General features: G+C 36.6%; 2 protein-coding genes across 5 annotated transcripts in view; both read right to left on the reverse strand.

The window, feature by feature from the left end:
- Positions 1-1,774, reverse strand: part of LOC137650211 (uncharacterized) — a 50,665-nt gene extending 48,891 nt beyond the window's left edge. For 2 of the 3 annotated variants that reach the window (XM_068383434.1, XM_068383432.1), the window contains exon 1: positions 1,628-1,768. The gene's annotated coding sequence lies outside the window, so the exon portion shown is untranslated. Of the gene's footprint in view, positions 1-1,627 lie in introns of all 3 variants that reach the window. The other variant, XM_068383433.1, reaches the window with a different exon arrangement.
- A 6,983-nt stretch (positions 1,775-8,757) lies between these two features.
- Positions 8,758-25,008, reverse strand: part of LOC137650213 (G-protein coupled receptor 143-like) — a 106,472-nt gene continuing 90,221 nt past the window's right edge. For both annotated transcript variants that reach the window (XM_068383440.1, XM_068383439.1), the window contains exons 5-9: positions 18,735-18,913; positions 17,908-18,060; positions 16,761-16,929; positions 16,200-16,376; positions 8,758-13,886 (exon numbers count right to left, since the gene is read on the reverse strand). In XM_068383440.1, the coding sequence (XP_068239541.1) occupies positions 13,713-13,886; positions 16,200-16,376; positions 16,761-16,929; positions 17,908-18,060; positions 18,735-18,913 (852 nt within the window). In that variant the 3' untranslated portion in view covers positions 8,758-13,712. The remainder of the gene's footprint in view (positions 13,887-16,199; positions 16,377-16,760; positions 16,930-17,907; positions 18,061-18,734; positions 18,914-25,008) is intronic.

Here is a 25,008-nt window from a genome sequence, read left to right on the forward strand (position 1 = left end):
GAGAGAGAGAGAGAGAGAGAGAGATGCAATGTCATTGGCAGTACAAAAGGTCAAATGGTCTGATCTAAATCTAGACAGGTCAGTAATATGCTTAGCTAATGTAAGGCATTTGCAAAACGTTAAACTTTTTTTTTCACACAAAGTTTTATATCTCTTCTGCTTGTATTCAAGAAATATTCAAATAAACTCAATAAACTACTATGTTAATAAACCTTACATTATTTTGAAAAAGAAAAATGCTGAAGGGTTTATAAAAAGATAAAAAATCAGAAAACAAAGCAATTGAAATTCATATTTGTTCCTATTTGATTTTCACAAAACTTGCCAATAATTTTTTCTAATGATAAAATGGGGAAGTAGCTCCAATAACAAGATATTTTTTCACCCTGAACAATTTGAATCTAACACAAAAAAGTGGGAGAGTTCCCACAATTAAAATAACTAGATAGTTGAAACTGTCATTGTTGTTTTAGTATTAGAATTACATATCAGCACGGGCTCTTGGTCCTAAAGTAGCCCGTAATGGATTACAGAGAGTGATAGAATACAGTTAGTTTAATCTTAAACATCTCTGACCCTTGAACTTTGATCCTTATAGGCTAAGAGAAATCACGAGTAGGTCTATAACCCCATTTCTTTTCCATTTTTCGAGAGAAACTATTATAAATTTTACCTATATAATCTAATAAGAAGGATAAGAGACGTATTAGACGATGTATGTTATGTGAACATACTGGCCAGCAATGTTCAATGGAATTAATACCAAAATTTATGGCAACGTTGATTAGATTCTCGTCAAACACGTGTTCTAAGTTTTAGGCCCTGGCACTTTTCCCCCATGAAGTGAATGAACAGGTGACATTATGAAAAAGTCAATTGATGTCCTATTAAAAAGAATCTATGTAGTTTTCGCATAGAAGAAATTTCCTCACAATATCACCATTCACACACTAATGTAACACTGTTTGAGGTTGCAGCAATATGAGTAATAATTCTTTCTCTATGAGTGTTGTTTTTTAGTTATTAACAAATTAAAATTGTTGGTCCTTTCAGTTATATAGGGGTAATTCGTTATCATCTGGAATGGATATGAGAACGCTCAAATCTTAACAGCATTGGAGTAGCAGAACAATTTCGAGTTTTAGGTTTAGGAAAATTTTGAATTTAAACGAGTAAAACTTTCAATCTGAAGCTGGTCGAAATTTTTGTTTTGTGATATACGAAATTTTGATGTTTCGACGCATTTCATCATAAAATTCTTTATTGGATGAAATCTCAAACGAACATTTTAATTTTGTCACCATCGAGTAAAAATTTCATTTGCAGTATTATCACCTCGCAAGAGAAAAATCCTAGTATTATGCTTGCAATGTTTTTATTAACTACAATAAATCAGTCCTGAAAACTTTAAGAATGATTCTAAAATACCTTTCTCTCCTAATAAACACGAAATACTTTAAATAGGCAACTTAACACGAACAATTTCCTTGCTTTTCTAACATAGGCCTACTACAACATTGCAACATATCAGCTATATGCTGAAATGTTTAGTATAGATATATACAACGTAGGCCTAATAATTGGCTAAATATTTAACACATATAGAAATGATTACTTAATAACTTACTAATTCCTGAAGTAGAACACTTGTGGTTGAAGATAATCGAGCTCAACTGAAAAATAAATTGTCACCAGTCGTCCAGCGAGAGATGAAGCTTCACTACACCTTCTTCGAACTGTGGTTCATGCCACACTGATGTCAAAAGAAGACGTTTCTCTGCTGGAAGCCGCGTGCTGCGTTCCCTTTACCTCAAATCCATTCTCTCTCTCTCTCTCTCTCTCTCTCTCTCTCTCTCTCTCTCTCTCTCTCTCTCTCTCTCTCTCTCTCTCTCTCTCTCAACTAAGATAACCATCCCGAAACAAAACTAACCCTATACTTTTCCCGCTTTATTACGGGTTTCTGCTAGTTTAAAGGTTTAAAGGCCACTCATGAATGGCAGAGGCAAGGGGCAGTGACATGGCCCTAACAAGTAGGACAATGCCCTAGAGACTAAACATATATCATATGATCAGCGCCCAAGACCCCTCTCCACCCAAACTAGGACCTGGGAGGGTCAGACAATGGCTGTTGATGACTCAACAGATAGACCTATAGGCTCCCCCAAACCTTAGCTCACAAGGATGGTAACGTTGCAGACTCTAATGGAATTAACGATACTGAGCGGGACTCGAACCCCCGAGTGGCAAACACCAGGCAGAGACGTTGCCAATCAGGCCACAACAATAAGTAACGCACTGTCGTAAAACGGTTTGTTCTATTTATTTGCACAAAACTGTTCTTTTGATAATGAAAAACGTGGAACAAATGCATTGCACCAATTACCTTAAATTATGCGTTGCCTCCCAGCGAATGTCCTTCAACAATCTTGGAATTGTTTCAATTTTTTTCGATTGTTGTCTTCCTGGCAATATTTTTTATATACTACCTTATGCATAATTACTCCTCATTTGCGGTTTGTGAACGTGTTAAGATTTTGAGTCTTTCTTACAGAACTTTCACATCCGGACATACACTTATTGTTCTCGAAGGAGTTTCATCATCGACGAACACTATAAAAAAATGCAGTGGTAGGCAAAACACAATTGCCGAACACGTAAGTGGTTGAATTAATTGAGCTTGCAAACCATAGGAAAATATTACCGTCACTTTCACTTTCTTATGTTTATTGTATGAGTGCATTAGTTACATTTTAAGGTTAGTTTAAAATAAACACATGGTCGTATATTTACCTAGAGATGTGTAATATAATTTGATCTGTTACCTCCGACACCATAGGATATATACTGAAATAATTAAGCCTATACATTATGGGAAATCAAGAGCTGTAGGCCTACACATAGTCTCTCTCTCTATCTCTCTCTCTCTCTCTCTCTCTCTCTCTCTCTCTCTCTCTCTCTCTCTCTCTCTCTCTCTCTCTCTCTCTCTCTCTCTCTATATATATATATATATATATATATATATATATATATATATATATATATATATATATCCTACTACGCATATTGACGCCAAGGGCCTCGGTTAGATTTCGCCAGTCGTCTCTATCTTGAGCTTTTAATTCAATACTTCTCCATTCATCATCTCCTAATTAGCACTTCATAGTCCTCAGCCACGTAGGCCTTTGTCTTCCAACTCTTCTAGTGCCTTGTGGAGCCCAACTGAACGTTTGGTGAACTAATCTCTTGGGGAGTGCAAAGAGTGTGCCCAAACCATCTCCATATATCCCTCATCATGATCTCATCCACATATGGCACTCAAGTAATCTCTTATAGTTTCATTTCTGAACATATCCTGCTATTTAACTTTCAATATCCTTCTGAGGGCTTTGTTCTTAAATCTATAAAATCTGTTGGAGATTGTTTCATTGTCATAACATGACTCGTGTCCATGTAGTAACCCCGATCTCACTAACCTGGTATATAGTTTGATTTTTATATGTAATTTCAGGCGATTTGATTTCTAAATTTTACTTACTCTAGCCATTGTCTGATTTTCAGTCTTTCACTAAACTCTAATTCTAAAGACCTTGTATTGGAGATCACAGTTCCTAAATATTGAAATAATTCTACCTCATTAGTCCTTTCTCCTTTCAATGATATTTCATCTTCCATTGCATACTCCGGTCTCATCATTTATTTCTTCTATTTATCTTCAGCCCAACGTCGTGTGATAATTCATGCATTCTCGTAAGCAAGCATCACAAATCCTGTGGTGTTCTGCTAACAAAGGCAGCATTATCAGCATAATCTAAGTCTGCTAAATTCCTATGACCAATCCTTTTCCACCACCTCCGACTGTTCTATGGATCACAAAACCCACGAGGAAGATAAACAACATAGGTGACAACACATTACCTTGGAGTACTCCAATGTTCACTGGAAATTCATTTGGTAAGTCTCCACTAACATTAACTTTGCAATTGCTATGCTCATGAACAGACAATCAAATTCACACATTTAAGAGGAATCTCCACGATACTGGGTGGTGTACATTATCAAAGGCTTTTTCATAATCCACAAATGCCATCATAAGTGGATTTCTAATTTATATTCTACACATTGCTGTGCAACATGTTTCAAAATGAAAATTTGGTCAGCACAACTTCTAGCTTTTCTAAATCCTGCTTGTTCATCTCTCAACTTTTCATAAAATGCTCTCTCTAGTCTCTTAAGAATGTGCATACAATATATTTTCATAAAAAACTGATGTAAGTGTTATGCCTCTGTAATTATTGCAATGTCAGGTTCTAACTCCCATTCATCTGGTTTTGCCTCTTCATGCCACATTCTACAAAATCTTGTAAGTAATCTGGGAGTCACTTCATTTTCTGCCAGTATCATTTTCTTTATGCCTTTCTCTAGGACATTTTTAACTTGCACATTGTTAAAATATCCTCTGGTTTGCTCTTGTATCTACTGTATGCTGCCCTTTTTCTGTCTATGTTCTAAGGGTTTAGTAAGACTCCAATTTTCTAATGCATAAGTTAATACTGATAAGACCATCTGATTAAATACTTTTCTTTTTAGAGAGTGGTATTTTACTTTTCATAATCTTTTGTATACAAAAAAGCTCTCCAACGCATGCTTATCTCATGTCCCGGGGAAACACTCTCTCCTAAGTAGATATATTCATTAACAACCTCTAGAGGTTTGTCCATAACTCTTATTTGTTGTCTCACTGCATTTTTATTGAATATTATCTTAGTTTTACCTAAGATTCAGAGATGAACAGGTCTATTAACGTGGTGACCAAAATAAGACCTTTTCCGCGCAGGTAGTCACGTGAGCCCCTCTCCACTAAAGATTACTTTGCCCTGTATCGGGCATTTAAATTTTCACTTTTATAATCATCCATTTCAATCATTAAAACTTCTTCAACTTTCACTTTAATGCTAAGTTGACCCACAAAGCCCCTGAGTCATCGAAGGTCAGAGAATATACAAACAAAAACATTTTCATCTTATGTATTATTTAGATTCAATTAGCAAAACAAGGACAAATAACTTCTTGATATCCTTTCAGTATCAATTCATTTGTTTATTTTTCCATGCTTCAATACTCATTAACTTTTTATTGATTACTGTACTGTAATTTTATCTATATATTTCATTCTAAAGAAAAAAAAATAAGCAAAGAAACTTATCTCTTGGGGAATATCAAAATCAGACAATTCCATTCATAAATTAGAGACTTGATGCAATCTCTACCTTCCCATGAGCTGCAATAAATATCTTTCTCATAATAGACATCAGAGACATAAAAGCATAAGAAAAGGTGCATATGGTCCACTTCTGTTGATAGTGCTCAGCCAAGAACCTTTTGATTCAATAAATTTTGATGCCTTAGCCCCTAAATTAGGACATTTTAATAAAGATTTCTTGACAATATATCGAACAATATAGCGAAGAGACTCAGAAATAGACTTCAAGTTTGCCTACCTCTTTCTCAGTCAGATCCTATTTTTCTCCCGTTTTAAGGAAACACAATGTCGAGGCATAGGTCACTGCCCTTACTATTTAAAACAGTGAAAGTGTATCTGGAGAAGGAATGTTTGCCTTTCAAGTTGTCCTTGATAAATAGTGCATTCTGATAACTTCTAGACACTTATTCATGTTTTATTTCTGCTTCCTAATAATCAACACTGCAACCTCCAAACTAAGGCATCAGCAAGTGTAAGTCTTTCAGATGATCATGAAGGTCACTGACACATAACTAGACATTACATTCATCAAATGGTCATAGACAAGTTACAAGCTCAAAAAGGCAATTCACACAGAAGGAAGTCATAGTGAGACAGTGACTGACTTTCAGGATTTACTCTTCAAAATATTTTCATTAACCCTGGATAAAGACACAAAATAAAACTACATATATTCCTTGAAAATAGATTTTAACTCTGTACAAAATCTCACATCACTTCTGATAAAGTTAGTGAATGTCATTATTTCTTTTCCAGGTTTCTTAACACCTGTACTTTTAAAATACAATACAGTACATCAGAAAAGAGGCCAACGATTCTACTTTTAAATTATCTACACTAGTCAATGGATATAAATATTTCTCATTACCTTACCAGTTAATAAAGCTACAAATATTGCTTAATAATGTCAAAATAATGTTACAACTTCTATATGGTCCCAAATATATGTACGGTAGTTCAAAGTCTACTCACCCTTGTTATCCTTTCCCAACTGGATAAAGGAAAAAATCTACTGTAGTTTTCTACATTTATGATGCAGACTTTTGAACATAAGCAAAGAATTTCCCTGTAAACCAAATAAAGGAGCCTATATGTTTTAATAACTGTTCTCTCAATTGAAATATGAAAGCATACATGTATGGTTCACACAAAAAAAAAAAAAAAAAAAAAAAAAAAAAAAAACAAGCAACAGAAGATATCCCAATAAACTATCCAAGAGCGAAAAGCACAGAAAATGTTGTTCACTGTACAAGGTACTGTACTACGATTAAATTTAACCAGCTTTCAAAGTACTGTACAGTGAGTCATTAATGGTATCTAGACTAAAAATTCATATTTTAGGTATTTCATAGTAACCAGGGTGCAAAGTCAAATTTTCAGACTTTAATTACTAAACTGTAGACAAATTACAGTATTAATCATCAACGTTACTTATACAGTAAAGTCAAATTTAAAGTATTTTATAATCAGAAAACTCCCAATATTCAAGTTTCACATATCAAGTCTTTCATGGTAATGGACTGCACAGGCCAATTTCAAGAGTTTCAAATCTTAAGTTTGTTTCTAGAGTTATTCAAAGGATTTATTTTCTATTTTAAATCATTTAAAGATTAAAAGTTAGAAAATGTTGAAGAATCTCAACAACAAAGAGATAAGAGAATAGAAAAGGATGAGAAGTATAAGTACACACAGCTGTAAGTCTACGAGATCCTGCGTTAGCACTTTAATGATATCAGCTGTGCCTTTCAAAAGCGCCATTAATATATTAATAAATATCAGCCTCTTGAAAGATTAGCATAATGGGCATTAAGGAAAAATATTCAAGGATGGTACCATATCAAAGATGTTACATAATGGCTACAAAAAAGTACTAATTTAAAAATAAACACATGTTAACCCTTCAAAAATGTTTACACTTATTCTAAAACGTCACTACAATACTGTAAAGGCACAATAAATTCAATGTTTAAGTACCATTCCATACTGGAAAATAGGAACATTATTTTCTTGTCTGGCCTACCCTTCAAAAAGGGCAGATTCCCAAAACACAACTACTGTACTGTGTGAGTGGGATATTTCATCCTAAATGCTCATTTTACTTTCTGCAAAAAATTACTTGCAGCAAATCAGAATCATTCTTCACATGATCTTGAAATTTGGCATGATAAATGTAATAGGATTAAAGCAGTTACTGCTTTTAAAGAATTCTACATTGCAAATCTTTTAATGGAATACAGGAGCAAATATGTATTGTCCATGAAATAAAATATAAGTACATTGAAATTCAGAATCAGCGCTAAACATGATAAAATTTTAGCTTAAAATATAACTATTTTCTACAAATTACTTTAATGACCACCATTATTCATTATAGTAAACATTACTTATGCTGCCCTTATACCAAAATACTTGATACTGTATACAACAAAAAGGACAATAACAAAAAGACAAGTGCTATTTATAGTCAATTGTCATGACAGATTTATATAAAATCAAAATCTATCATCAATGAGCATATTAGGACTTACAGGAGATTGGAATGTTTATGGGTTTTTATGTAGATATAATGTTGAATATAAAAGTTTATAATTAACAAAATTATTTGCAATAAATTCGCCACACCTGCACAAAGAACTTGCGTATTGGACAAAAATGTTCAAAGACCTAAATTAATTACAACCCAGATCATTTTCCAGTCTCACTTCTCTATGCTGAATTATGACTGTTTTACTTTGCTCTATACCAGTGGTTCTCAAACTATGGGTCGCGACCCAAAGTTGGGTCGCGAGATCAATTTTGATGGGTCGCAGGGACACAGGAACATTATCATGCTTTCAGTGTTTCAGTGTATTTCAGTTGCTTAATTGAATTATTCTCTGGGTCGCGAAGGAATGAAATGTTTCAAATAGGGTCGCTCATGAAAAAGTTTGAGAACCACTGCTCTATACTGTATTAATAGGGACATCGGTAATTCACAATAGGTCATAAAAAATCCTTAACTTGGGTGTGTGATAACAAAACAAGCAGACCGAGTATTACATCTTGATTACAATGCACATAACCTGTTAACTGTATAATACTAAAGGAAATGCTATCTGATTTAAGAGGTGATCATTAACCCTTTTACCCCCAAAGGACGTACTGGTACGTTTCACAAAAGCCATCCCTTTACCCCCATGGACGTACCGGTACGTCCTTGCAAAACAATGCTATAAAATTTTTTTTTTTCATATTTTTGATAATTTTTTGAGAAAATTTAGGCATTTTCCAAGAGAATGAGACCAACCTGACCTCTCTATGACAAAAATTAAGCCTGTTAGAGCAATTTAAAAAAAGTATACGGCAAAATGTGATGGGATAAAAATAACCCCTTGGGGGTTAAGGGTTGGAAATTTCCAAATAGCCCGGGGGTAAAAGGGTTAATATCAAGGGAGTGTAAATGCATTGCCAGTTTTGCTCATAAAAAGTTACATTTTTCAACTTGAAAACAAGTAATATTTTAGGTAAAATAAGTCGCTATCATCATGAGGTAATATTTGATAAATAAGAATATAGAATATCCATCAGATTTCCATATTGATGTGTCAATGATCACAGCTTTTGTGACATCAGTTTATAGAACAATACTAACCAATCACTCAATCCACACTAAGGAGCTAATAACCAGTCTGGAATTTTAATAAAAAACATGAAAGGAAGAAGAAAACCAAGACTTAAGATTAAAAGTAAGTCACACAACAAAACACTTGCAAGGAATCTGCCATGTTGGTCTGAACATTTTACCCTATTAATTTAAATATAGAGACATTTCATCCCCGACATATCTAGTAACAAGATCCACTACAAACACATACATACAGCTAAGCAAGTCATCAAATGATAACCTAGATACCCTTATCATAATTAATTTAGTAGGCTGAGTTCTAATTAGCATAAAAAGTTAGATTTTATTAATGTTTTTTATACTAAAAACAAAGGCATTCAAAATGCAGGTTGTTCCAGTATAAGCAATGTCAGAAAACAAGATTTTTCAAATATAAAAACTATTGTTGTATATCTTATATACTGTAGCCAGTATTTTAACTGTGTGAGATTAAAACTTTCATAATATTTACCTTGGGTAATGGAGTGGATATTAGAAGGAAATTTTTTAATAGGAGTAATTTCTTGGTTTTTAACTAAGAAAAATACTTGATTACATCAAGATTATATAATTATTCAGCAACATGCATAATGGCGGTACTGTATCATGTTAATTAAGTACTGTATTCTAAATTGAAAAATTAACATTAAGAGCATGGTTCCCATGTTCACAATGTTCCTTTTCTTTAAAGATCAGGAAGAGGGAAAAAAATATAGAGAGAAAATATGGTTGATGATTAGAATCAAAATAAATAAACAAATATTAATTTAAGAGGTAAAACCCACATATTTATCAAATATTTAATGATAATACTGAATGATCGATCTATTCTTTACATCTTAAAATAGCAATACCAATACTTTGCAAATTGTCATGATATACATAGGTAACTTTTGACTAGAAAACAGATTTCTTAAGAGAACAATTTGAATTATGGGTCACTATTTGCTGCTTCCTCCGGTGCCTTAGATGACCGCGGAGGTAGCAGCAGTAGGGGATTCAGCATTATGAAGCTTCATCTGTGGTGGAAATGTGGGAGGTTGGGCTGTGGCACCCTAGCAGTACCAGCTGAACTCGGCTGAGTCCCTGGTTAGGCTGGAGGAACGTAGAGAGTAGTCCCCTTTTTGTTTTGTTTCTTTGTTGATGTCGGCTACCCCCCAAAATTGGGGGAAGTGCCTTGGTATATGGATGGATTTTAAAGAACAAAAATGAAAAGAATATTATACTGTAGAATTACTGAATAAAATAACATACCAGTGGGAACCAATAGAAATAAGTGGATCTCCTAATTTTGAGAAAAAATTTAGTGCCTACCAGATTTTGCACTTCAAAATATGATAACATTTAAAATAAAATGTTTCCCAAAATATTCCAACACTTTATTGTCAATCCTCAAGTATTATGGCTAACTGGGTGATGGATAAGGACATGATTTATCACTCAATAGTTTGCTGCTCAGAGACTAAAATTACACAATTGTCTCATACTGCATGGCATTTTTATCTGTTGTAACAGGCCGAGCACTATGACTGGTGCAAGAGTTGCCTGATCAATCTCTCAACTCTCCAACCTGAACACACAAGCACCACCACTGACAGGCACAAGCGGTGATTTACATGGATCCGACATGGACTACGCTTATCATATTGCATGATGCTTGTGTTACTTGATTTAATTCAGAATCAAGCTTATGACTTGAATATAATCTCAAATTGTTACAGAAAGGAAGAGTCAAAACTTGAGCACTAAAATCACACATTTAGTAATTTGTAATTTTCCCAAATTTACAAATGCAAGTCCTTTTAAATAGTAGTTCACCTTCCCTTGACAAAGCTGGAAAAGAAAATGGATTCCATAGGTGGAGAAGAGGAGAGTGAGGGAGAAAGGGGGATGCAACCAATCATTCTAATAAATCCAACATAGGGTTTGCAGGGAGGAAGAGGTGGGCAGTAAACATTATGACTTGGGTTAGTATGGTTAGGAAGATTACAAATTGCTAAAATTTGTGATTTGTTCCGACACAAATAAAAGCCCTCATCCTTATAAATAGGAGACAATGGTAGGCGGAAGAAGACCCTCTATCCCCAGCACCTGAGGAAGCCAAAGGCTAGGCTATCCCCAGCAACTAAAAAGGCCGAAGTCTAAATAATCTCAGAGTCTGTTTTCAGTCAATAGGAGGGCAGCAAGGGGCAGACCCGAACCACACACAGATCTGAGGGAGGAGATCGTGAAGGAGTCAAGCAGTTTTTTCCCTCAAAATTGGAATCTGCGCTTTGGCTACAAATTCAGGGACAAACCTAAAGGTCTATTCCTTTCAACTTTTTGAGTGCGAGATCAGATAGAACCCCAGGAGCTTGCGGTTTTGTTTGGCTGACGCAGACGCTAATGCTAATAGAAAGACTGCCTTAAGCGTGAGGTCTCTGTCCGAAAATTCTCTCTAGGGTTCGAAGGGAGGTTTTATGAGAATAGACTTGCCTGGTAGGGAAACATTGTTCGAAACTCTTTACGAGCATGGGGATGTCTCTAAAGGTTCCCAGGTCGAGGCCCTTCAGTTGGAAGACCACTTACGGAGGCCCAATAGCCCTTGATCGCTAGTACTGACAACCCTAAATGAAAACTAGGAAGTCTGCGTTATCACACATGGAGGGACACTGGTTACAGGAACAAATTAATTCCCAAATTGTAAAATCTTATTCAAGTGCAAAACCAGACAAGAAATAATTAAAACAATTAATTCAACATTAGGTAATGAAGTACCTAAATAATAATGCTCCAGAATCTACAGTGCAATAATGCACAAGTAAAAGTCAGAGCTAAACTCTATAAAAGTTTTAGAAAACATTACAGTATCAAAAGAGGAATACTATGACTTCCAAGAAGCTTTGTTTGTCTCACAAAATTTTCAGTGATCAAGACTGATTAGGACTAGTTTTCAACTACTATTTCATCACTATTGTTGAGCAGGTACAATGGCTTGCCATTTGAAGAGCTATAAGAACTGCAAAATACCATTGACAAAAATAATTTGTACATTTAAGCCTTTCAGAACAATTTTTTTTTTAAATAATGTAAAGACTACAAAGAAAAATTGCTTAAAAATGCATTATTGCAAAACATCTAAGTATTTACATAATCAAAAAAATTGAGATTCTTTGTAGACAAGTATGTCTCTTAAAGCAGAACTATGTCTCAATTGACCCGACTACAAATTACTAACCACACAATGTCTACTCCCCATCATACCATCTAACAATCACCTGGACAATGGACAAGTCAAATATAAAGCATCATTTACACATGTAAACAAATCATGTAAGAATCTACTGGACAAGAAAGTATAAAAATGGGAAAGGCATTATTTGTGACAATTATAGAACATGCTTATATTAGTATATCATGAGATTTCAAGTCCTAAATAAAACTAACGAAACAGTACTTTAGGACATAAAGTACCAATAACCTTCTATGAAATATACATAATCTAGTTGAGATTCTCTATCTACTGTGCAAGGTAAATCTTTACTATAGATCCCATATGAAATTTAAGGTTAAACTTCTCAAAATACAACATGAATCTACTTTATACCAAATGAAATGGTCTGACAGACTTGCAAAGTTTAAAGAAAAAGGGGTTTCAGTACACATTTACAGATACCAGATGTGTATGGAACTTTTATAATGACCCAGTATTTACAAAGCTTTTCATAATATATCTAGTTTTCTCTTATTTCTTAAAAACATCTCTAATAATATTACATAGTGAATTCATTGTCCTTAAAAAGTGGTTTCAAAATTTGCTCAATAATATTTAATTGTTGCCGAAAATAGTAGAAAAATTGCTGATTGGTCGTTTTAAATCTCAAAATTGGAAGAAAGGTATTGGAAATGAATAACCAAAGTTTTAAAGCTCCCCATATATCAAGGTTTGATATAGTAAAAATATTGCTTTAATTTTAAATACATTACACTACAATTCTAAATCCCTCCCTCACACCTAATTACCCATATATAAAATACAGTAAGACATTTGAATGATAAAGATTTCTAAAAGTAAATTAAAAAAGGAAGTTTTTCTATGTCAATCCCTTAAATAATAAATATAAAAATGAATTACTCAACAATCTACAACAAAAAAAGTATTAACCTTCTGAGGTTCTGAGGACATTGCCATATTTAAGACAGTTGAGACTTCAATTATTTCAAATGACACCATCTGTACAAAACTTTTCGCTTACTTTAATTTGTCAGTTTGGCCCTTTAGTTCTGTTATTTTTCTTTTTAACATAGTATTATGAACTAAAAGTACTTGACTTCTAAACAACAATTTTTCAATTATTAGAAAAGGGATTTTGATGAAGGAAAAATCTATTTCTGGGCTCTACCTGTGCCGCTCCGTGAAATGCTCCTTTTACATAATTTCTAAGGTAAAAACTGCTATAAAATTACCAGAGAAAAAGTTATATAGAAATGCCAGGTTGAACCCAGCTCGCTCACTTTAAACTATTAATAATCAGTTTTGCCACAAATGAGGTTTGGTACCATCAGTATCTCAAAAGGTTAAAGAAATTTTTATCAGATGAATTTATAAAGAGGTATGAAACTAAAATTTAGAATAACTATCACAAAATGACCTACGAACATGTATGCTGTAATTTATATTTATTACCATTCTACTTTGCAAATTACCTACCATATTTTAATTTTCCATAAAAATGGAGGTAACTATGTCTCTTGCACAGGAACAAATAATTTTCTTATATCAAAGATATGATAAACAACTTAAACTTGAGAATACTAAAAAAGGAAAATTTAGTTGTTGTATCTCTTAAATGTGAAAGAGCTACTCAGTATTTCATCTGAGCTTTGGTCAATGGAACCTTTGGAAGGTGGGGGAGGCAAGAGAGGAGACCGTTCGTGTATCATGTGAGATACAGATGACCGTCTGATGGAGCTTTCCCTGGACTCTGAGCCATCATCGTCAACCTAAAAAAAAAGATTTAACAAAAAATATGAACAAAATTGCTGATGTAAACAGGCTTTAACAATAAACAAAATATATATACTGTATCAGAAAAGATATACTTCAAAGATCATACAGCATTAAGGTACATTACTGTATATGCAAAGATTTTCATAACCAAAACTATTGAAATGCACAACAATACTAAAAAGACTATTCCACAGTTTTACAGTAATAGGAATAATAAGACCCCTGGTACTGTGCAGCGAGATAGAAAGACATCTACTCTTAATAAGAACAGTTTTTGTACTGCAAGCAAAAACATTAATTCCCTGATACAGGAAGTTAAAAATTGAGGTAAAATTGGTCAGAATGTGAATAAAGTACTGATGCTTCACTAGGCAGGGACAACTAACCGTTTATTAAATCAACCTGCAAGATGAGGTCATGTAATTGGTTAGTCTTGTATAAATTAGAACATTTGTGTTAAAGACGGTCTAAGGATAAGTGTACACCTGTATCTCCAGTCTTTTTCTGAATCAGAGACAACAATTCTTTGAATCTATCCATTACAAAAAAGGAGAGTTGAGGTGTGTAAGCTGCTTTGGAAGTAGCCAATTTTTCTTATTTGGTAGGATAAGGCACTTCCAAACTTACCTCAAATAATTCATGAGGGTATATCTCTCAATAAGGTTGCGCAAAGATTGAAATGGTGATACTTCCTCACTTCCATCGTCTGCCTCTGAGTTTTCTCTTCCTCATTTTCGTGTTATGCAGGAAAATTAGATTAAATATCAGCTGATTTCTTGGTTTGTTTAGAGGGTAGCTGAAGGAACATGTAGACTTGTACTAAATTTGGATTTACTAATGCTATATCTACCCGGTGTCTCACAGGATGTAGATACAGGAGAGGGGGTTCCCAGCCCCCTCGTCCTGTCCCTGCTGCTTCCTCCGATGCCTTAGATGTCCGCGGAGGTAGCAGCAGTAGGAGATTCAGCATTATGAAGCTTCATCTGTGGTGGATAATGTGGGAGGGTGGGCTGTGGCACCCTAGCAGTACCAGCTGAACTCGGTTGAGTCCCTTGTTAGGCTGGGAGGAACGTAGAGAGTAGAGGTCCCCTTTTTTTGTTTTGTTTCATTTGTTGATGTCGGCTACCCAACAAAATTGGGGGAAGTGCCTTGGTATATGTATATATGTATATCTACCCGGTTAATGTTGTGAGATGATGTAGTGGTCGAGCTTGCAAGCAAAAGGCATGAAACGAGGTAGTTGTCGAGCTTGCAAGTGAACAGCGAACATTGTCATTTGGAGCATGATGAAAATGATCAAAATTGGTGAAAACTTCCTTCACCTCTCAGAATTTAAGGGAATCATAAGATAAGCCACATCATCCACATAAGTAATATGAGACTGGTGATAAACGCTTACAGTACTTCAGTGAATAGCGGAACATAAAATCAAGACAACCCATTCAGTCTTTTGCCTTACAATCTAGTTTAGTCTTATAGAATGAATAGGATTGTGGTATTGCAAGGGTTTAGCAAAAGAAGGAACTTAAGTATGTAAAGATTTTGAAGCTGTGTGAGGCTTTCAAATCTGTGGAGAGCAGCATATATTCAGAATCCTTACTGAATGAAATGCTATTATTATTAGAATAACTATGGGGGTTGGGTTAGGTTTGGGAAGACAGAACAACCAGAATTATAAAGACTAAGGGAAGATTCATTGGATTTCTGAAGTTTAACAAAGGGAGCGAGTGATGTCAAGAGCCTCTGAAGCTCATCACTATCAAAAGATGGCTGAACTTGTGTGTTATCTAATGGTTAAGGCATGTCAATAACGTAGTCATCCTGCTATGATCGACTAGCCTAGTCTTCCCCAGCTTCTCCCATGAACTAACAACTTTCCTTTTATTCTAGAACTGTTATCTTGAGTGGTACAGTACCAAGATTGAAAGGGATCCTTCACAATGATTATTTAAATCACAGAATTGCCCCTGACACAATACATAAAGGGAATGGGGATCATGATCTCCCAGAAATAATTCCTGTCCACATACTAGGCAACAATTGCTAAATCAACCAAGATAAGATATCTTAAAACGTAGTACAGTACGTAAATAATCTGAGAGCGTGCGATAGCCACCGGAGATAACTGAAGACTATACTGTACTAACAAATAAGGCAACCTAGGCTCCTACTACTTATCAATACAGAGCACTATGCCTTGTTAAGGGCTTGTATTCATTGAAGCATAAGAAAATAGGAAAATTCTGGAGGGGCAATATGAACATCAAAGAAGATTCATAGAAATGAATACTTGGCTTCATCCTTACTGGGTTATCTACTGTTTCATCCATGGTTGTTGGAGCAGGTTCCATCTGTTGGTAAACTGAACTACTTTTAGGCCAAAAAATCTGTGGGAACCAGCCAGGCCTTGAGATAACGCTACCAGAATCCCACGCTCGATACACCATACAGTTGAACACCGCTTGAAGAGGGTTCAGAATTGCCTGTAATATTCAGAGAAAATGTTTACATGAATAACCTTTAGCAAATGATGTTAATATGAAATATATTTCCCAAGAATCTTCAAGAAAATATGCTTAAGTGTCAGAGGAAATAAATATATCAATTCTTTACATGTAATATGAAAAGTAGTTTCTTTAATCTCTGTCAGGAAAATTATACTTTTTCAAACCAATTCCATTACTTTGAGCAGAGTAGAATAATGAAAATAAAAGATTTAAGTCCTCTTAAGCTGGCTTGAAGAAATAATTTTACCTGAATTTTAACATGATCCAAAATCACTGAAATATCAATCATAAATTTCTAAGCATTAAAACCTTTGTCATGTTTTGCAGACTAAAAGTACTAAAAAATAATATAACACTTGCCATTAAATACCAAACAACAAGAACAAAATTCTTGGGAAGGTTATCCCAAGCTGTCCACAGGACAATGCCATTTATGATGTTTGGTAACCAGCACAAGTAAAACACAGCATTAATGAGGAAAAACTTCTTCAGTAGGCCATCCACTACACGTCGCTCAGCATGAGTAAACCTATGAAAAAAAGAAATTATGTACTGTAACTTTAACTTTGTATTTTTTGTTATTGATTTTGAGTGCATTTTAACAGCTGAAAAAAAAAAAGAGTGCATTTCAACAGCCAATAAGAAAGTGTTTTTCCTTGATTTTTGAAAGCTGATCTCACTGTATTGCTATTCTACAATTAAGAATATTTGCATCTATTTGCGAAAACAAAAACAATGTCTAATAGATAAACATTGCAAATAGATATAACTCAAACACTGCTACACTCAATGTTTCCTAATTAGCAATGTTTACTAGTTTTATCTGGAAACTTACCATGAAAAGATGTGCTACATGATTGGCAATAAATTTGTACAAGAATGTTCTATTTCAAGTATTGCAATACACTTCCGTATAATTGCAATAGCCCACCATAGGGGCAGGGCTATTACCAGGAAAGCAAACAAGAAATTTCTTAAGTTTCAGGGTAGACGTCAACATTTAACCAGCTTCAAAAGGGAAGCAATATGAACATCAAGTGATTATGGAAATAATATCATCATTAAAATTGTTTCGTTTCTAATGCTTTTTAGTTCTTTTGTATTTTCAAGCGTACATGTGTGAACATTCATTTCAAGCCGTTCTAGTTCTGTCTACAAGACATCAGGAGATATGTCCGGGGAATTCGACAATATGAATATGGCTAACTAAAATAGATGAGTTTGTTATGAATCAAATTTCAAATCTCAATTAATCAATGAATGGATTTAGCTCTAAGATGTCCTTCAGATTCTGCTCTTGTTCATGAGAAAAGGGCCTAAAATTATTCAATGTGTTTGTTTATATTAATGTAATATTCTACTCCATGCTGATAAATTTTGCACAGATGCCAATAAAGTAGTCTTTCTGAGCTGCTACGGCTACATGAAACAAGATATTAATCATGTATGAAAACACTGTCAAGGCAAATACCATTTGATGTGAAAATAACATAAAAGACTTCCTTACCTTCCTCGTGCAGACATAATTTGTTTTTCAACTCCAGAGAAAGCGATGCAGTAGAGAATTGGGTTCCCAATCATCACAACAACAATCGGAAGGAAAGAACTGAGATAATTTGGCAGGAAACGTAGATACGGATTTACTGCTTTACTATGGCAGCTGGGAAAGGAAAAATGCAGCATATAAGAAATTACTTTACAAGAAAAAAAAATTAAATTTACATCAGATTCCAAGATAAAAATATCTTACTGTACTGTATATGTTTTTATGTCTAAGAACTACTTATGAAAACCATAATAGTGTCTTAAGTTTATAAAATAGAGGGATTGTTCATTGTGAGACATAGAATGTAACAAAACCCACCTAAATTTTTCATCATGCTTTCAGAACAATTACACGAAATCATTACACAAATTTTGTGATATGAAAATCAACCATTACTTAACCCTTTTACCCCCAAAGGACGTACTGGTACGTTTCACAAAACCCATCCCTTTACCCCCATGGACGTACCGGTACGTCCTTACAAAATAATGCTATAAAATTTTTTTTTTCATATTTTTGAAAAATTTTTAAAAAAATTCAGGCATTTTCCAAGAGAATGAGACCAACCTGACCTCTCTATGACAAAATTAAGGCTGTTAGAGCAATTTAAAAAAAATATACTGCAAAATGTGCTGGGAAAAAAATAACCTTGGGGGTTAAGGGTTGGAAATTTCCAAAGAGCCTGGGGGTAAAAGGGTTAAGAAATCATCATACATATTTTGTGATATGAAAATCGAGTATTACTTCATAAACTATCAAATGAGCTATCAGTTATAAATCACCCTTACTTGAGATCGGGTAGATAAAGAACAAGAAGACCTGTGAGGCACAAGACAAGTGGTATCATCCACGAGATGGCATGGTAAATCTGGTGACTAACGCGCTTCTCTTGCATGACCAACTTGACATCTAAAGCATAGAGGAATGTCCAGCAATATGTTGCAGTGTAAAAGTAGTGGATCATGCCCTGGGAAATAGACTTTACATTAATATTCTGTGAAACTATTCAAAATACTACAAATTTTTAATACAATTAGCAATTTTCCTAGCTATACAAACCTGAATCATTTATATGGGTTTACTCTTATGTTGATTTTCTACAACCAAACAAAAGAAAAAGGGGTGCTCCTATGTCGATTTTCTCTGACTGGACAAAAAGAAAGAGGTGCTCCTATGTCCATTTTCTACAACCAGACAAAAGACAAAGGGGTGCTCCAATATCCATTTTCTATAACCAGACAAAAGAGAAAGGGGTGCTCATGCGTTGATTTTCTATGACCAGGAAAAAGAAAAAGGGGTGTTCCTATGCCAATTTTCTCTGACTGGACAAAAAGAAAGAGGTGCTCTTATGTCCATTTTCTACGACCAGACACAAGAAAAAGGGGTGCTCCAATATCCATTTTCTATAACCAGACTAAAGAGAAAGGGGTACTCATGCGTTGATTTTCTATGACCAGGCAAAAGAAACATGGGTGCTCCCATGTCGATTTTCTGCAACCAGACAAAGAATATGCAGTGCTCCTACGTCAACTTTCTACGGCAAGAAAAAGGAGAAAGTGGTGCTCCTACATATATTTTCTACAACCAGACAAAAGAAAAAGGAGAACTCATATGTAAATTTTCTATGACCATACAAAAGAAAAAGGAGTGCTTAACTGGTAACTATAATAGCTTACTAAACAACTCCACTGCTGGGCAATGCTACGCTCTGCTGGGAGGCAAGCTTCACTCTATCCTGGTCAAGACTTGTGGGGTGGATGAGTAATTTATATGGGGAGTCTTCGTCAGGAGGGAGGAACTCTCTGTTGAGAGGAGAACAAGTGCTATGCCATGGATATGACTCAAGGCAGTCTATTGTAAATTGAATAAAAATCAATAAAGGCAGTTCAGCTGGCTCATGAAGAGGTGGAGTTGAAGTGTCAAATCCCTCTAAGTCAAGACGTAAGTACGATGAAGCATTACCAGGCACAGGCATAAAGAATTATGTTAATACAACAAAAAAAATATTTAAAAAGGTAGTTATTCTTACCAGCATTAGGATATGATCAATGAAAGTACTCCTTTGTCCACAGCTTGGAGAAGGAGAGTACACCCAGGCTTGATCCACTTTTCATACCCTTACAATGCAGAGAATAACTGATGCCGTGATAAATGGCTAAGTGTCCCATAATAGCTTTGATTAGATTATCTGTTAAGCCACAACAATAAGACTCAAGGAGAATGTATCAAGGGACATATGAGAGCAATCTTTTAAGTAATGGCATATGAAGGTGGTGTGCCTCTTCCAGACCCCTGCACTAAGTACTTGGGCTACCAACTAGTCTTTCGGAATGCTAAGGTTGTGGCAAGTCCACGGATGTCATGTGCTCAAGGGGGTGGGGGTGTTGATGCTTCCCCTGAGGATTTATAAACTCGTAATGGGCTCATGCGATCCAAAGGAAATAGGTATTCTTCATTCTTTTTGGAGCAGCCAGTACTCACAAAAAAAATTAGGAATTCTTGGTCTGAGAGAGGCCGTTCTCTCCAGGTATTTCCTGACTGCTCTTACGGGACAGAGTAACAGATTATCTGGATCATAAGTTACCTTTTTGAGAGATGAGATTGTGAAGGGGTCAAATCTAGAATCAGGTACAGCTGTATTCTGTGTCTTAGCCACAAACATGGGAACTAAAGAAGGATACAGCTATTACTTTTACCCCTTGGAATGTGAAGATACGATAGGCTATGTAATTTGCTTACTCTCTCAGCTGAGGCTAGAACAAAAAGGAAGACAGTCTTTAGGGTGAGATCCCTGTCAAGAGCTTTATGAAGTAATTTTAAGGGACCTAAGGATCTCAATCACAGTCCAAGAGGGAGGTTAAGTTCCCGGGGAGGACAGGTCTGTTCAAAACTTCTGATGAGAACAAATATTTCTCATGAAGAGGAGAGATCAACTCCCTTTAGTTTAAAACACTTGGCTCAAGGCTCAGCGGTAACCTTTCATCGGATTGCCTGAAAGGGATTTCTCATTCCTCAGGAACACTAAAAAGTCAGCAATCAGGAGAATACAGTAGTAGCTTTGAGTGGAGATATATTCCCCCATGACTCCAACCACAGAAAGTTGACGACTTGACCTGATAAACTGCTGTAGATGGCTTTCAGAGGTATCTGGAAAGTTGTTTTGCAGTTGGTCCCGAAAGGTCTTTCTTTCTGAGAAAATGTTGGATAATCTCCAGCCATGAAGAGACAGGATGTAGACTGCCTCTTGGAACTTTCTTACGTGTGGTTGGCGTATTAGGTTTTGCCAATTTGGAAGGTCTCTTGGAATTTCTGTGAGAAGATCTAGCAGGTCTTGATACCACTCTGCCTGCAGCCACTTTGGGGCTACAAGCGTTATTCTGACTTCTCAGGATGCATGTATCTTGTTCAAGACCTGATGAGTCAGACATCACGGAGGAAGAGCGTAAAAGTCCCATCTGTACAAGGGTGCTGGAAGGTGTCTGTATCGCTGCAGTTGGGTAACTGTCATCCCTGGTCAACTCAGATGGTCCCCAATAACGTTCCTCTTACCAGGAATGATCTCACAGAGAAATACTGCCTTGGTCTAGGCCTAATGATGAATTGCCACCATTAGCTCGTATAAGTGGGATATTGAGACTTCTTGTTTGGAGATGTAGGCTACTACTGTAGAGTTGTCACTCATCAACATCACAGAGTGACCTATGAGGGTCTCCGAGAAGTGGATACACCACTTCCTTTCCAGGTAGTTGATATGAAAGGTCTTGCCCTCCTGCGACCAAAGGCCTGAAATCGCCCATCGAAGGTGAGCACCCCACCCTAGGCAAGAAGCATCAAAGAAGAGAAGGAACTGTGTAGTAGGAACTTTCAGAGGTGTGCCTGCTATCAGGTTCTCCTATATCAGACATCATTGGAGATCTGTCACCACCTCTTGGGGCACCGTCACTATGACTGCAGGAGGGTTTGATGGCTATGACCACTGACTCTTCAAAGACCACTGCACCGAGCGAAGATGCCTCCTCCCAAAGGGGACCAGTTTCTCCAATGAGGTGAGGTGTCCCAGAAACTTCTGTCAGGAGTAAGCTAGGAGAAATTCCCTTTTGAGAAAAGGTTCTGCCATTTGCCTGAATCTTAACACCCTGTTGGCAGATGGAATCACCCTGTCCTTGGCCAAGTCGATCTCCAAGCCAAGGTATCTGATACGTTGTTGGGGGACGAGGCTCCATGGTTAGTTATCTGATATGTTGTTGGGGGACAAAGCTCCATGGTTAGTTATTTGATACGTTGTTGGGGGATGAGGCTGGATGTCTGTAGGTTCAGCTGGATCCCCAATTCCCTGTAAAAGTCAAGGAGAAGGTCTCTGTGCTGTAGGAACAAGGCATGAGACTGCTTGAAGAAGCCAGTTGTCTAGATACAAAAGGAGCCTGATGCCCATGGCATGAACCCAGGATGAGACAAGAGCAAAGATCCTGGTAAATACCTGGGGTGCTGTGGATGCATAATACCTTGAAGTGGCAAACCTTGTCTCTGAAAGGGAACATCAGGTACTTTCTTGATCGGGAATAGATGGGAACCTGAAAGTATGAGACTTTTCAGGTCTGTGGTCAGCAGAAAGTCCTTCTTCCAGATGGACTGAAGAACGGTGGCTAGGGTCTCCATTCTGAAATTTGTAACACAAACAGCTTCAGATGGGTTAAGTTTATGATAGGTCAGCTTCTCTACTAAGATTGATTAGGAGTTAATCTGGCATTCTCTACTAAGAAAAGGTTACTGTGAAAGCCTGGGAAGTTGTCTAAGACTTCCTCTATAGCCCCTTTGCCAACATATTGGACACTTCCTCTTGAAGAAGGAGATCCTTTGTGGAGCCTTTCATATAGAATGGTCGCACTGTCAGAGTTCGAGCTAAAGGAGGTGGGCAGTCTACAAATGGGACTTGACACTATGAATGCAGGACTTCTACTGTCCAGGGATTGGCCCCGAAGAACTGCCACGTCTCAATGGCTCTGTAGGCCTCTACAGCCTCGACTTCTTCAACCTGAGAGCTGTCTTCTATGACAAAAGGTGGGCTGGTGGTTTGCCGCCTAGGCTGCTGGGAGTCCATAGGAGGCAGCAAGCATCTCTGTTGAGTAGGTTGTACAACTGATAAGTTTCTTTTAGGCTGTTGAAGGGTGGACAATCCTTGGGGCCACAGCTCTTCACGAAGGAAGACTGGTTAGTCTTTTCAACCTTCTCAATAGCAGAGGCTACTTCAGTAGGCAGGAACAGAGTAGGGAAGTTCACCAAGTTGTAGTTCCTCATGTAAAGAGAATCTCTGGGGAACAAAGGTTCTGTGCATTGGGCCAAAACAGTGTCACGCCTCTTGAAAATGCAGTTACCCCATGAGATAACTGTTTTGTGTAGAAAAAACTCTTAACGCCTTAGCCCCGATCTCGAAAGATCTTCAAACTGATGGCCTGAATGGTGGACATTGCTGCCAGCTCAATATTTCGTATCTCGGATGCCGAGAAAGTGAACGGGAAGTTAACTAATTTGTTGCTTGGCCCACTGGGTACCAGATTGGCAACATCACGGTCAATAGGCAGAGGGCTCAGGTGAGCTTCAGAATCAATATAAAATATCCTTTGGTGGGATAGTACCAAAGGAGGAAACTTCAAGGATTTACTCGATTTGAAATAATTCCCAGGTGCTGAGACCTGAGTATTGAACAAGTCATGAATGTCACGAGTTTGGTTTGAGGAGACATCAAAATGATGTCTTGCACTCTGCCATTCAAGGGAAATTGCTTTATAGTTAACCTGTTTGTTAACTATGTGCAAGAAGACTCTCCCAAACCATCCAAACGTCGAATAAGACTCAAAATTCGGAGAAAGTGAGTAGCTTCAGAACCAGACATAGATACCTTGAAGGGGTCCGTCAGCAGAGCTGGGGCCTGCACGCAATGGGGTCCAGAGAGTCGTCAATGATGATCAGGGCATGCTCTTCCTGAATTGGATAGTTTAGGAGTAAGGGGGAGCTCCATCTAAGGAGTAGTGCCAAATCATTTAATTCTTCCCCATGCATTCTTAGTCTCTCATAGATCGTTTCGTGAATGATAAGAGGAGGGGACAGAGAAAGATTGGTAGGAATCATATTCACTCCTTTGATAAGGAACTCTACCTCTAAGGCCACTTAAGGTGCCGCCTCCTACGAGGACCGTACCTATGGAGTTTTACAGCTTGAACTTCAACCAGAGTGGATGGGGTATCACTCAAGGAAAACGGGGTAATGACTCCAGCGCCCTTTTCCTATCCTGAATCTGAAAAGTAGAAGTATTGTAACTGAAAAGATGAAATTGGTTGTTCTGTAGAAAGGGTAAATCCAAAAGCAGCATGAACAGTAAGCAAGGTACTAGTTTGCTTACGCTGTAATGGTAAAATAGCAGGTTTGTCATTGTTATGATGTTTAGTTGTTGGATACATAGGATCCAAACAGGGTAGTTGAGTTCTTGAGGCAGAGGCTACCTGGTAGTCAACCTGAATTGACTTGGTCTTACATTTGGGAGAATTGTTAACACTATTATTAGGTTGGGTAGGGAAAGCACACTCAGAGTAAATCTCTATGATGTAATGGCATCAATAGCCAATGCACGGAGGAATAAATTCATGCGCTGGAATGATGGCGCATTCCGTGATGTCAGCAAGCGCTGAGATAGTGGCACATACAGACATGTCAGCCTGAGTATGTAGTGGAACTGTGATATGTGTTGTCAACATGTGTGGTGTAAACATATGATATGAGACGGTTGATAATTTGGCCTTCCATACAGACTGTTTGGTTAGAGAGGAAGCAATGGTAATTTGATAATACTTTCCAACCAAAATTGGAGTTGTAGATGCTACCGAAGAGCTCCAAATGTTATCAAAAGTGGGAGATTTCTTGGATGAGCCCTGAGAATTCTTGTGAGGAGAACGATGTCAAGGACCCTTGTCCATACGAAGCAACCCAGACTTGTATGAAAAAGTGGGTGAAAGATGGGGATTTTCAAACCAGGCCGCATCAGTATGTGAGGAAATGCCATTCTCAACT

This window comes from Palaemon carinicauda, chromosome 11, assembly GCF_036898095.1.
Source record: "Palaemon carinicauda isolate YSFRI2023 chromosome 11, ASM3689809v2, whole genome shotgun sequence".
Taxonomy (NCBI): Eukaryota; Metazoa; Arthropoda; class Malacostraca; order Decapoda; family Palaemonidae; genus Palaemon; species Palaemon carinicauda.